General features: G+C 38.0%; 1 protein-coding gene across 1 annotated transcript in view; it reads right to left on the minus strand.

The window, feature by feature from the left end:
* The window catches only part of BTAF1 (B-TFIID TATA-box binding protein associated factor 1), a 102,826-nt gene that overhangs the window by 42,957 nt on the left and 46,295 nt on the right, over positions 1–13,574 (minus strand). The window contains 14 exon segments of the mRNA XM_038408773.2: positions 3,045–3,246; positions 4,429–4,538; positions 4,626–4,789; positions 7,383–7,437; positions 7,440–7,521; positions 7,524–7,564; positions 8,853–8,918; positions 8,921–8,947; positions 8,950–9,047; positions 9,049–9,169; positions 9,172–9,246; positions 9,249–9,273; positions 12,483–12,686; positions 13,318–13,492. Coding sequence (XP_038264701.1) covers positions 3,045–3,246; positions 4,429–4,538; positions 4,626–4,789; positions 7,383–7,437; positions 7,440–7,521; positions 7,524–7,564; positions 8,853–8,918; positions 8,921–8,947; positions 8,950–9,047; positions 9,049–9,169; positions 9,172–9,246; positions 9,249–9,273; positions 12,483–12,686; positions 13,318–13,492 — 1,445 coding nt within the window.

Below are 13,574 nucleotides of genomic sequence, written 5' to 3' on the forward strand. Positions count from 1 at the left end.
TCCACTGAGGGAGTTGAGAATCTTCGGCAGAACAGACATCCTCTTGGCCAAGCTGTGTTTGTTGGGTTCGCAGAATGTCCTGAGTTAGGCTTGGAGATATTTCAAATCAACCCCAACATTTGTGGGACATAGCAAATGTAACCTAATAGCTTACAGGCATGTCCAACCTATAGTTTGAGGACTCCTCTGAATGTCCAAGATTAGGTTGTTGAATCTGATGGCAAGAAAGCTCTGGTGGTTGTGGAATCAAGAGTAATCTCTATAAACTTGATGCACTAGACTGGCATCAAGATAGACAATTCTAAATTCAGCCTCAAAGAGCAGAACAGGACCAGAGCCTTAAAGCCTGCAGACTGAACCTCTACAAGGGACCAGCCCAGAGAAGCCAGTTGTCAAAGTAGACAGCTGGCAAAACAAAAATGTAGAATCATGTATATGTAGGGCTGGAAAAATCTTGAGAGGTCATCTAGTCCAGCCCACTGCACTAAGGCAGGACCCAAGTAAACCTAGACTACCCCGGATAGGTGTTGTCCAATCTGTTCTTAGAAACCTCTAATGATGAAGATTCCATAACCGCCTTTGGAAGCCTATTTCAGTGCTACCATCCCTAAAGTTTTTCCTAACATCTAACCTAAATCTCCTTCCTGCAGTTTAAGCTGATTACTTATTGTCCTATCTTCAGTGGACAGGGAGATCAACAGATCATGGTTTCTCTTTAAAATTGCCCTTAACGTATTTGAAGACTTATCAGATCCCTGGTCCCCATTCCTCAGTCTTCTTTTCTCAGGACTAACATGCCCAGTTTTTAAAATTTCTTTGTAAGGTGAGGTTCTCTAAATCATTTTTATTGCTCTCCTCCAGATTCTCTCCAATTTATCCTCATCTTTCCTAAAATGTGGTACCCAGAACTAGCTGAAGTGCTGTGTTTGAGGCCTCTCCAGTGCCAAGTAGAGCAGACAACTACCTCCAGTGTCTTATGGCTGACACTCATGTTAATGCTAATGCCATTCTGGAGTGTTTTTTTCATAACTGCACCACATTGCTGGCTCATATTCAATTTGTGATGCACTACACTGTGGAAAAGGACGTGGGGGATACTACCACCAAGGCAGTTATTCCCCATTTGTAGTTGTGCATTTGATTTTTCCTCACGTGTAGTACACATTGCACTTGTCTTTACTGAGTTTCTTCTTGATTTCAGACTAAATTCGTCAAAGTCATTCTGAATTCTAATACTGTCCTCCAAAGTGCTAGCAACCCCACCCCAACCTTGGGTCATCCACAATTTTATAAGCATACTGTCTACTCAATTATTCAAGTCAATAATGAAAACATTGACTAGTACTGTACCCATACTAGAGCCCTACCAAATTTTTCATGGCCATGAAAAATGCATCATGGACCGGGAAATCTGGTCTTGTGTGCGCTTTTACCCTATACTGTACAGATTTCACGGGGGAGACCAGCATTCTCAAACTGGGGATCCTGACAGAAAATGGAATTGCGGTGGGGGGTCACAAGTATTTTAAGGGGGTCGTGGTATTGCCCCTTATTTCTGTGCTGCCTTCACAGTGGAGGGCAGTGGCTCCTTGGCCAGGTGCCCAGCTCTGAAGGCAATGCCCCACCAGCAGCACTACAGAAGTAAGAGTAACCATACAATGCCATCCTTACTTCTGCGCTGCTGTTAGTGGTGGCTTTGCTTTCAGAGCTGGGCTCTGGCCAGGAGCCACTGCCCTCCAGCTGCCCAGCTCTGAAGGCAGCGCTCCGCCAGCGGCAGCGCAGAAGTAAGAATAGCAGTACCACAACCTCCACCCCCTACATAACCTTGTGACCACCACACAACTCCTTTTTGAATCAGGATCCCTACATTACAACACCATGAAGTTATACATTTAGATGTCTGAAATAATGAAATTTATGATTTTTAAAATCCTATGACCGTAAAATTGACCAAAAAATGTGAATTTGGTAGGCTCTACCTATGTCAGACCCTGCGGGACCACAGTATATATGTCCTCCCACTGAATAATGAATCATTGATAACCACACTTTGAGTATGGTCATTCAACAAGTTATGGACCCACTTTACAGTAATTTCATCTAACTAAGAGACACCACAAGGCTCTGTCTCAGGCTACAGGTGGTTGAAAAGGAACTGAAGCAGGAGCAAGTCTGCCCTTCCCTATAAACTCTCGGATTGAAGCTTGAGGATGTGTAGGGCACGGGCTTGGACCTGTAAACACTGCCATAAAAAAATTTCCAATCAGAGGTGCATGGGCACGCATGCATCTGAAGAAAAGCACCCACAGGGAAAAGCACTTGAAGAATGCTGCATTTGTTGTTCCAGCTTCCGTTATCACTACAAGTCCTGCATTTTGGGACAAATAATTTAACACACATTTACTAGATTTCAAAAAAGACAAACACTGAAGGTATCACAACTGTTCACATGCAAGACAGCTCTCTGTCCTATATACTGAAGACAGACATGAAATAAAAGGGGTATATGAACAACCCTTTGTACATATTGTTTGCAACATGGAATTGCCACATTGAATCACATCAGTAAGTCAGAGTCTGGAATCCTGCCTCTAACAGGGAGTGATGCTTCAAAAGTACCCTAGGCAGTTAGTGGTTGACTAATGTCCTAAGCAAGAATGTTTAAATAACTCTGCAAGTTCTTAAGTTTAGATATTATTCACTTAATAGGTTTAAATTTTTTGGTAGTCCTATTTAGCTATGGGCTTGATGGTAATCTGCCACAGATTCATTAATGATATACAATTTTATCATTTTAAAAACTTGTTGCCTTTCAGTTTTCGTTGGAAAAATAATCCTGCAATTCTCTTTCACACTATCTCCACTAAAACCTCAACAGGAGCAAAAAAGCTCATCTGATTGGCAACTGAAGTGATCCAACCGGAAGCCCAGCATCCTACACTAGGATGATAAAACAAAATTTTACTTTCATTTTCTACTTTTCACACTACAGAAATTGTATTTTTTGCTAACCACACAATTTTAGATAATACAAGCAAGGATACAAGCAAGCACTTCAATTGCGCCTTCTTGTTTGGTATTGTCATCTATTGCTCCCAGCCATGGAATAACCTTCTCTAACAAAATATTCATTGTATCCATGGTAGCTATTTTGCTCATAACACCTACGCAACGAGCAACCATGTGTCTCACTGCAGTGCTTGGATGCTGAAGGCACACATAAAGATGAGGCAAATGCTGTATCAACTGAAAAGAAAAGAAAGAAAGAGTCAGATCTCTATATTGCATATAAATAGATTTTTTATTTTAAAATCAATTATTGTATCCTAGTCAATACCATAAAGATACCCAGATTAAGACTTCTGAATGCAGAGATGTCTGAGAAAAAAATAGTATACTGCCCATACAAACATAATGTAAGACTAATTTACTTGCACCTGGAACAAGGGATATTCTCCAGCACTGTAAGAAGTCAATTAGCAAAGCAAGACAGATGTATGAAGTTCTTAAACCACAATTTAAAATCTAAGCACTCTGCAGATAGGAAAGAGGTTTCAAACTGAAAAAGCATCATCTCAATCTGTGAGAGTTAAGTGCTCAGAACTTTTGAAAAAAAAAAATCACACCATTTAAGTGCTTACATATGGAATTAGGAACCTAACTTGAGGCTCTCTTTAAAATCTTGGCATTTAAGTTCAGAAGAGTTTTCAGTTAGTCATTTTCATCCTTGCTGACTATACAGGGAAATATTGGACCACATCCTATCCCAGTCATAATTGTATTGACAACCCTTCTTTCCACTTTAAATCATTTCACATTCCTGAGTCAACTACAGCAACTGCTTTTTCAGAAAAGTAGAATTAGGAAAATTATATTATATTTGTATCTATACTTTAATGCGGTTTAACAGCAAAGAAGAGACAGGCCCATATGATCAGTCAGCTCCCCACAGACAATTTGGAAACCTCTGAACCAGAACAAAATACATTTAAATTCAAGGACCTTGCTGTTGTCTTTAACACAATGCAAACTGCACTGTAGCTTGAATTTCAGATATTACCAACAACTACATTTCCAAATGGCTTTCCTCCCTCTTTATAGATGATATATGAAAAAATAAGATAATTTGATTTTCTTGACCTATCCTGCACCTTGTAGATAAAACAAATATGGAATTGAACTATATTTAAAAAGGCGCATGGCACAAAGAAGGGACAGAACACGCAGCTTTCATATCTAGAAGCTAAATAAAAAAAATGCAGGAGGCAGTCTCTTTTCTTAAGGAGACTAATATAAGTGATCTGAAAAGATTACACAAGCAAACTAAACTATATAAAGAACTGAAATATTGTAAAAAAGTACAAACAATGGCAACGAATGCAAATTGTTTGGTCAGGAAATCACTTTGGAGTAGAACATGCTAATTACCAAAGGGTGAAGCTGAATGTCCATTGATGCTGCTGTTGTTTCAAACACCTGTAGAGAATTGACCAACTCCTGAGCAGACACATCTCCCTTTTCCAATAAGGATTTCCGATCTGTTGAATACAAACAGATGTCCAGTTTCAGATAACACACATGCTTTAAGAAAACAAAAACAAGAACATAATAAGAAGTGTACATACCAAAACTGTTTACGTTAATATTATTTCTTAGTGGACCAACCATAGCATCCCAGAGATGTGGCAATCCTATTACCATTTCAGCACCAAAATGTTTAGCTATAGTAGATAAGGCAAATTCAGCTCCTCTCCTCTGTACAATATATGGCCTTCTGAGCCTAAGAATTAAAATATTGTTGAAGGAATAAGTAGATTAAAGGAATTTAAAAATGAAGCAAAGCTTGTTAAATTAAGCAAGGTTTAAGTGTTAAACAAATCTGCAAATTGAACAAAAAAATAAAACTAAGAATTTCCTTCCCGGTTCAAAACTTAACAAATTTGATTGCACTAACCAATATTAACACTACTGTCATCAAGAGGAAGACTCAGGGCTTGTCTACATGGGGAAAAGCCTGGAATAGCTAGTGCATGCTAGCTACTCTGCATTGAACTCCTCATGTGGAGACTCTTATTGTGCACTAAGAGTGCCCTGTCCAAATTAAGCTTATACTTTTTAGAAATGTATTATGTTAACCACACAAAGCCATTGTTAATGCACAGAAAGTGTATCCACACAGGAAGTTCATGAAGACTAGCTACTGGCTTTAAATTCACCCCCCCTAACTTGATGCTCATTAACTTCCCCATGTTAGACAAGCCCTCAGAGTCCAATCTGAGCTTGCCTGCCACCTTTGGTGATAAAAGATACTGAAGGACGGTTGGGGGATGCTCCCACTTTTATACCTTTGGAATCTGTACCAAGAGAAGGGGAGAAGGAAAGTACTCTGTGATACTGTCTCTGGAAATTCACAGTACAGGCACTTACATCTTTACAAGTGATATTATGCAGGAGGCCAAATTGAACTATTTATGGTTACTTGTGCAGCATCAGTTAGTAGTTCCTTCTGTTTTAGCTCCCAATTTAACAAGGTAGTTAAGCATATGCATAACTCTAAGCAGGGGAGTAGTCTACTGAAGTCTAGGGGACTACTCCCCTGCTTAAGTTATGCCCCCTTAAAGTATGCACTACTCACCTGCTTAAAGTTAGTGTTTAACTACCTTGCCTGAATCAAGGCCAAACTGCTTCTGAAATTTGTTAGTCTAAGGTGTCACACGTACTCCTTTTCTTTTTGTGAATACAGACTAACACGGCTGCTACTCTGAAACCTATGAATTTTGAGATACACTATATAAGATTCTGCCAGCCTTACTCATGTTAAGTTCCTTAATTGTGTGTAGTAGTCCTAGGTGGAGCAAGGGGGCTCCTTGAACAGTAACATGGCAGACAATACATCTTACTTTTGCAAATATCCAGTTAAAGTTCATACTTTGGATCTGTCTACACTAAGGAGTTGTAGAAGAAAAATCTGCACTGATGGGAGCCAAAGCTAGACAAGGCTCTGCCAACCTCTGCCGTGTGTACCTGTAGAGCAGGTTTAAAACGAGTTTTTTTAAAAAAAAAAAAAAAAAAAAAAAAGATTCCCCCTAGGTTTTCCACTAAGATTCCCTAGTGTAAATGCATCTCTTGAATTTCAGGCCACCCAATAAGTTATTTGGCATTATAGAAATTTTTTTTTCCCCCCTCAGAGAAAACACAGCAAACATCCTCTTCCCCACAAAATACCTCAGAGAAACAGCTACCTCTTTTTATGAGCATACAGAACTATTTCATGACATTTTCCAGTTTACTAGTTGGAGTTACTTATAAAATATAGAATCTATTTTCATGGTTTATGAACTTATAATTTAGAAAAAGTTAAGCTTCTGCAGAAGATATCCAGTTCAATTTTTAAAATATCAAAAGGAAGCACATTGTAAATTAAATTCACTTAATTATTTACACAAAGGCATGTATGTAGAATGTTTGTAAGGGAACTAAGTAATGTGCAATTACAAAGGCACGTTATCATATCTCCTGACAACTTCCAGATTCAAGCTAAAAAGGTAGCTATGAGTAAGAAAGATTTTTTCAATTTAACGTGGGACCTTACCTTAGAAATGATATTTTTAAAATGATTTACACTAGTTAGTCTATTGTATGAAGCAGATCAGTTCTAAATTTTTTCTTTGATTGCTAGGTGGCCAGTTGTTTGAAGACTAGCTATCTATTCATATAGATTACATGCATCAGTCTAACACTACTTTCTACTGGGTCCCCCAAAGCAATACTAAATACAGATTTACACAGTAAATAATGGCTTAAAATAAAATTGTTTAGAAGTTGATTTTAATGAATAAGTATTAATGGATGCTTTCAGATTCTTTAATTCAAACTAGTTAATACAGCAACACTTGCAAAAATAATTGACACATACAAATGTGAAATTCAGAGATACTTAAAAAAATCTTCGGGTTCTGTCTCAAATTTCTGTATATACATATTGAGCAGTCTTCTGTCCCTCCTCCAACGTAGACACCAGGGAGAGGGCACACAATGTAATACTTGAGAATTTAACTCTGCCATGTCCCATTTGCACGAATAGCTGGTTTACTGAGGACTAATGTTTCTTTAGAATTAGTTTATTTTTAAATTTAATACCACTACAGATATTTAATTCTTCCTCTATTTGAACATAAATTCTCATGCTGCTTACAACATAAAGTAAACATGGACTCAGTTTTTAATTAAGAAAAAACTATTGGGCCATCCTTGTTGTAACTCCATTGACTGAATATAGCTACATTTAGGAAGACATGTCTTATTAAGTATAATGATAATCAATAATCAAGCTCCTAAAAAACAAAAAAAAACCAACCCAACCTTATTTACCTCATCAAGTTTCTGTGGCAAGGTTTCCACTACTGCCTGTGGGAAGGTCTGGAATTTGGGCTTTTGAGCCTTGGTGTAGGAACCTCGCCTACTTGTGATGGCAAAAGCAGCTTTTTGATGTCCTATACAGTGTAATTATCCTCTGTGCTTCGGGTGACAGTATGGTGCATCCCATCTCTCTCAGAGTTGGGTCCTATAAGAGGATAAAATTGACAAATACAGTACCAGAAATAGGTGGCAGTGGTAACAATCAACTCTTTGTGCATCTCAACTCACTTTACAAAGAAGGGTAAATATTATGTGGATAAAGAAAGAGGTGATTTGACTTGCACCAGATCACACCATGAGTCAGTGAGAGCCAGGAATGGAAGCCAGACCTCCCTAATTAGGGCATATCTAGTCCACTGGGCTTACTCTGGTGAGAAAACCACACACTAGTAGTGAGCAAGTAGTTCATAGTAAAATTGAATGTATATTGGCAAAAATTTTAAGGAAAGCAGCACACCAGACCAAAGTTATCGTGATGCACACTCACTCCATCTCTGTTTGTAGAGACTCGGAAGAATTTTACCCTGAAATTTAATATGAGAAATATGCTTTGGGCACCCACAGATCTAAATGAGGATTAATACAGATGTGGTTAACTAGTCTTACTTTTTCAGCTACCTTTCAAGTAGTAGGAGTGGTATTAAAAAGATCAGGTAACCACATTTTAGGTTTCATCAGATATGTGGGTGTCATATGTATAATGTGTTATGTGAAATTTACTTCAGAAGTATTTTACTTCCAATTCTAAAACACACATACAAAAGGACATAAATGTTAGTCAAGCCTCACAATAAATTTAATATTTCAAAAATTTTGTTTCTTAAAGTTTGGGATCAGATTGTTCATCTGAGAAACAGAGATTACTTTTCAGCCACAAGTATGGAAAAGCATTAATTTTCAGGACTATTTTTGCAGGGTCTGATTTTTTTCCATTAAACAACATATTACATGTATTTGTGAACATTTAATTTTCAGTTGTCTTATGATTAGACTGCAGAACTACAGCATGCAACCACATAGGTTTATTCTATGTAAACTGGACTAGCAATATTATCCTAACAGAATAGTAACACATCCCCTCATTTCCACATAGCATCACACTTCTGGGATGATTTTTAAATTGAAATGTTTCATGGAGCAGAGGTCGTTTTTAAAAAAAAAAAAACAAAAACAAAAACCAACGTCTTCCACACAAAAACTTCCGGAAAATTCACTAACACCAATTCTTAAGCTACACTGCTATGTTCAAAAAATTAATGTACATAGCTACTAATTTTTCAGACATCCTCTACAGTTCTAACAAGAAGTTAAAACAGCTGATTGATTTTAATACATAACAAGTAGAACACTCATGTAGATATCTACTATATAAAATTACAAATATTGCATTTACACAATTTTTTTCAGAACTGACACATGATTCGGCAATATACCTTTAGAGTTTTCATGGCTGCTTTGAGGTTGCGCAGGACATGCTGCTAAGGGAGTAAGATGTGGTCCACACAGAGAGAGTTGCAGAGATTTTTATGATCTTCGAGTTGGGGCATGGAGATCTTGATGTACACTGTTGAAGTAACTTAGCTACGCACAAAGCTGCATAGTTTTGTACCAGTGTATTCTCTTCTTTTGACAGTTTCCATTAAAGGTTTTATGACAGGATTTAGTTTTTCTGGAAGTTGCTGTAAGCTCACAACAGCACATGCAGCAAAAGTATGGACTCGCAGCTGTAACACTTGCCATTCCTGGTTGTTTCCGTAACAGTCATTTGGACTTGTTGTCGTTTACTGTCCAATTGTTGTAAAATATTAGGATTTAAATTAAAGCTGATGTAACTTCATTGAAAACAGTAGTAACCTAATGAAAGAAAACCAGGGTTTAAAACAAATTTGTGCTTATAGCACAACCAGATTTCCTCTAAAAGAGGAGGTGGGGTTTGTGCATGATGAAAGAAATACTGGGTTAAAGACACAGGTGATCACACTTTCACTTCAACTTTAACACTAAGTGAAATTCTGGCCCCAATGAAGCTATGGGAGCTTTGTTTAAAATGTCTGTTTCTCTCCCCCCCCCCCCCCTTTTTTTTTTTTAAAAAATAGGGAATAAAAAGTACTAGCTGGTACCTATGAATTGGGATTTCCACTACATATACATCATGTTAAAATACATTTTACATCCTGATTGAAGCTTTCTATAGAATATTTAATGTGGCCCAGTTTTTTCTTCTTCTATTTTCTTCTGTTTGACATTTCTTCTCTTCCCCCCCGACGTGTGTGTTTTACCTTACATCCCTCCAGTGACTACCTTTCCTTCTCCCTTTCTAAATACTCCCATCATTCATTTCTTTGTCTCTCCTCACTTTTGTTAATCATTCCATTTCTTTCCATTCACGCCCACAGCTCCCTTTGCCCTGCTTTCCCCCAGCTTACTTGCAGGACCCCCCCACCCATTATTCCTCATCTGGGAGGCAGATAAGTGGTTAGAAGGATACCACGTAAGTCCTGACTCCAAAGAGTGCTCTTCAGTATCCGCCTAACTCCTGTCAGTCAATTTTGCAGCAAGACCCAGATGACTGGCAAGTCACTGAAGCTTGGGGGAGAGTCTGGGAATTCCCTGTCTCTAAGTTGTCCTGTGCCCAGCCAGAAATAGCTTGACATTCTACTGATTACCAGCATGGGAGTCTGAGAAAAAAAAAAAACAGACAGGCAAGAGGAGTTGTGCTGTCCAGCATACTGGAGCAAGACGTGCAATGCTATAGAGTCATGTAGAAGTTGAGCTGCTCCTCAGCTGACTTTGTAATAAAAGGATTGCAGTGCTCCTGGAACACTCAAGATCTTTGATTTGACATAGGCCTTATGTCTGCTGTTCAATCAGCATTTGCTGATCTTACTACTCTGAAACTTGCTCCAGGCAAACAGGTGGGTAGAAAGCAAAAGGCAATCTGGTAGGGACATTGCTGTACCTACTCTGTGGGACGGAGCTCATTACTAGATGAAAATAGCAACATTGTTAATAATGAGACACCATGCACAAGTGTTCACTAAATATTTATGCTGCATTTGTAAAGGAGAATGATATATTCATAATCATAGAGAATGATGCAGTACTTTCCTGTCCATTAGCAACTAAGGAGGGTTAGACAACTTCTGCTAGGGATAAGTGTTTTTAAATCATCAGGCCTAGATAACTTGCACCCAAGAATCGACTTAGGAGATCTGATTGCTGATGTTAATTTTTAATACACCTTGGAATACCAGAAAAATTCCAGAAGCCTGAAAGAGTGCCAATGTGGTGGCAATATTAAAAAAGGGCAAACAAAAAACAGAAGACTCTGGTAGATATAGGCTGGTTAGCTGGACATTAATCCAGGGCAAAATAATGAAAAAGTTGATATGATATTCAATTGAAAGATTAAGGATGGAAATATAATTAATGCCATTCAACTTTGTTTTATGGAAAAAAGGGCTTGTCAAATGCACCTGATTTCATTCTTTGAGATTACAAGTTTGGTTGATAAAAGGTAACAGTGTAGCTCTAATATACCTTGATTTAGTATTGCACTACATTCTGAATAAGAAATTAGCATAACAGAATATCACTAAAGACACAGGTTAAATGGATTAAGAACTAGCTGGTAGGTCTCAAAAAGTAGTTGTCAATGGGAAAATCATCATCATATAGGCATGTTTCTAATGAGGTTCTTCAGGTATCTGTTTGACCCTAAAATACTATTCACATTTTTGTCGGTGATCTGGAAGCAACTATAAAATCACGGCTGATAAAATTTGTGGATAATACAATGATCATGCAGTGATAAATAATGAGGACAGGTTAGTCACACAGAGCAAGCTGATCACTTGGTAATCTGCAACCTTTCACAGAGAATGCGTTTTAATACAGCCAAATGCAAAGTTCTGCATTTCCTTGTTCCTGGATGCATGTCACATCTACAGAATGGGAGACTGTATCCTGAAAAGCAATATTCCGAAGAGGATTTAGGAGTCATAGTGGTCAAGCAACAATATGAGCTCCCAGCATGACACTGTGGCATGAAAGTAGGAAAGTGTGGGTCAGAGATATCCCTGACTGTGACCATAGTATCAAGGGCTGAACCAGTCTTTGTAAGTTTATAGATGAAGCCTGAGATCAAGCAGTACCGGCTACTTTGTCTACTGCACTACTGGAGAATCCAGCATGGAGATACGGAACAGATCCCATGCTGCTGGATACAGTGTCATCAGTACCAAAATATTTTTTGCATTGAAGTGGCAGGCTGGCCTCAATGATCGTTAAGGAAAAGAAGAGGTCCGTATTGGGGAGCATTTCTTCCCAGAGAAAGCTTTATTTTGTCTCATCCTCCACCTCATCCTTCTGCTTGTTCACTGGAGAATGGTTTGGGGACCTCAACCTTCTAGACGAGCATGGCTCCTCCAAGGAATGTGGTCCGTGCGCCTTCCTCAGCACCAGAGAACGGGAATCGGTGCCAACTCTCCACAATATCTGGAAGGGCACTCCTAGAGGACAGTAAGAAGGAACTGTGGAGAATCTGGAGCAGCTTCTTCCTTTATACCATCATGTAGAGGGCATATGTACCACCCCGTCGGGTTCTGCTAAGGGAAAAATCTCTGGCTCTGGTGCACTGGGTGTGCACACACCTAAGGTGGAATGAACATATGCGATCACAAAGAAAAATTACCCTTCCCAGGAAACCTGGATTTGCATATTTCCTATCAGCCTCAATTACATTTGACTGCATAAATGTTTTTTTAAAGTGTTGACCTAAAAGGATGATGATAGTGAATCCAGTAGTTGGGTTTAAAATGGTGCCTCTATAATTTTGTAAGATATATATTTCAATGGAAAAATATCATGCTGCTAATATCTTTTGGTTCATCTTCTTCTGTGCACATAATGAAAATCCATTTCTTATCTTATGCCAGAAAAAGCAAGCATTCAAGTCACAATATATGTATGGACTTCTGAAAACTATTGCAATTCTTCAGCATTATTATACAGCACATTGAAAATTAGGACTAGAAGCTACCTCTTCATTCAGATTTACTCACCAGTTCATTAGCTTGATCTATTGTAAATACACTGTAGTTTACTCTGTTCCCAATGTCGATGTGTGCATCAGCTAGTGATGAAATGAGTTGTTTACATTCATTCTGCATTCGTGTAAAAGGAACAGCAATTTCATCATAATAGAGGTGCTCAGAAAGGACTCCAAGTAAGCGTGGCTGCACAGAAAGGGCTACAGCTTTACAGTCCTAAAACAGAACAAGTCAATCAATTCAGATCTTCAAGGTGTTCAAACTGGTTATTTTGTTCAATTAAGATTAAGGAACACAACTGAACTCAGCTAATAAATTAGATGTTCCTGTACAAAAAATTTAGAGCTTTTAACACAGTAAGACTTAAAGCGACAAAAATGAAGATGTGCACACATATTTCAGTATACCATGAAAACAGTTACTGGTCCCAACATTTTATAAAAATGAAGCATTCATCAGTACTGTACTAATGCAAAAGTTTTTCCAAGTAGGTTTAACACCCAATTTTACATGGATGGAGGATAACTTACTAAACAAGAACAAAATCATAACAAAATGAAAGATGGTATACATTTATGCAGAATACGTTGATATTAAAAGAAAGTCAAGTATCCATCTAGAGTTAATATTTGTAGAACCCTTAACACATTACTGAACGACAGTGTTGCTTTTTAGCCAACTTTAAAATAATCCAGTATTCTATGCCATTGCTTCACCTGTCAGATATCGTTTAACAGTATAAAAATACAGTATTAGCTTTTTTGTTGTACTTCTATTTCAGACAACAGAAACTGTTTTCATTAATTTAGTAAGTCATCTTTAATTTTTGCTGTAAAAAGCATCCTACCTTTTGCAAGGCAGCCCACTCACAGATTACTAATGCAACACTAATCCTCTGCAAGGCAGATTTCGAATTCAAATGGAAAAGCAGTAGCTGAGCTAGTGATTCAGCTGGTTTTATTTCTTGAGGAACGGTATTTACACTTGGATCACAAATACAGCAGCAAAGTGCTCCTAACAACCTTGACCAAAGAAGAAAAAAAAAGTGTTACAGTAACATTATTCTCACTCCTTGGTTCATACTTTAAAAACAAAAAATTAAAT

Source organism: Dermochelys coriacea, chromosome 7 (assembly GCF_009764565.3).
Source record: "Dermochelys coriacea isolate rDerCor1 chromosome 7, rDerCor1.pri.v4, whole genome shotgun sequence".
NCBI lineage: Eukaryota > Metazoa > Chordata > Testudines > Dermochelyidae > Dermochelys > Dermochelys coriacea.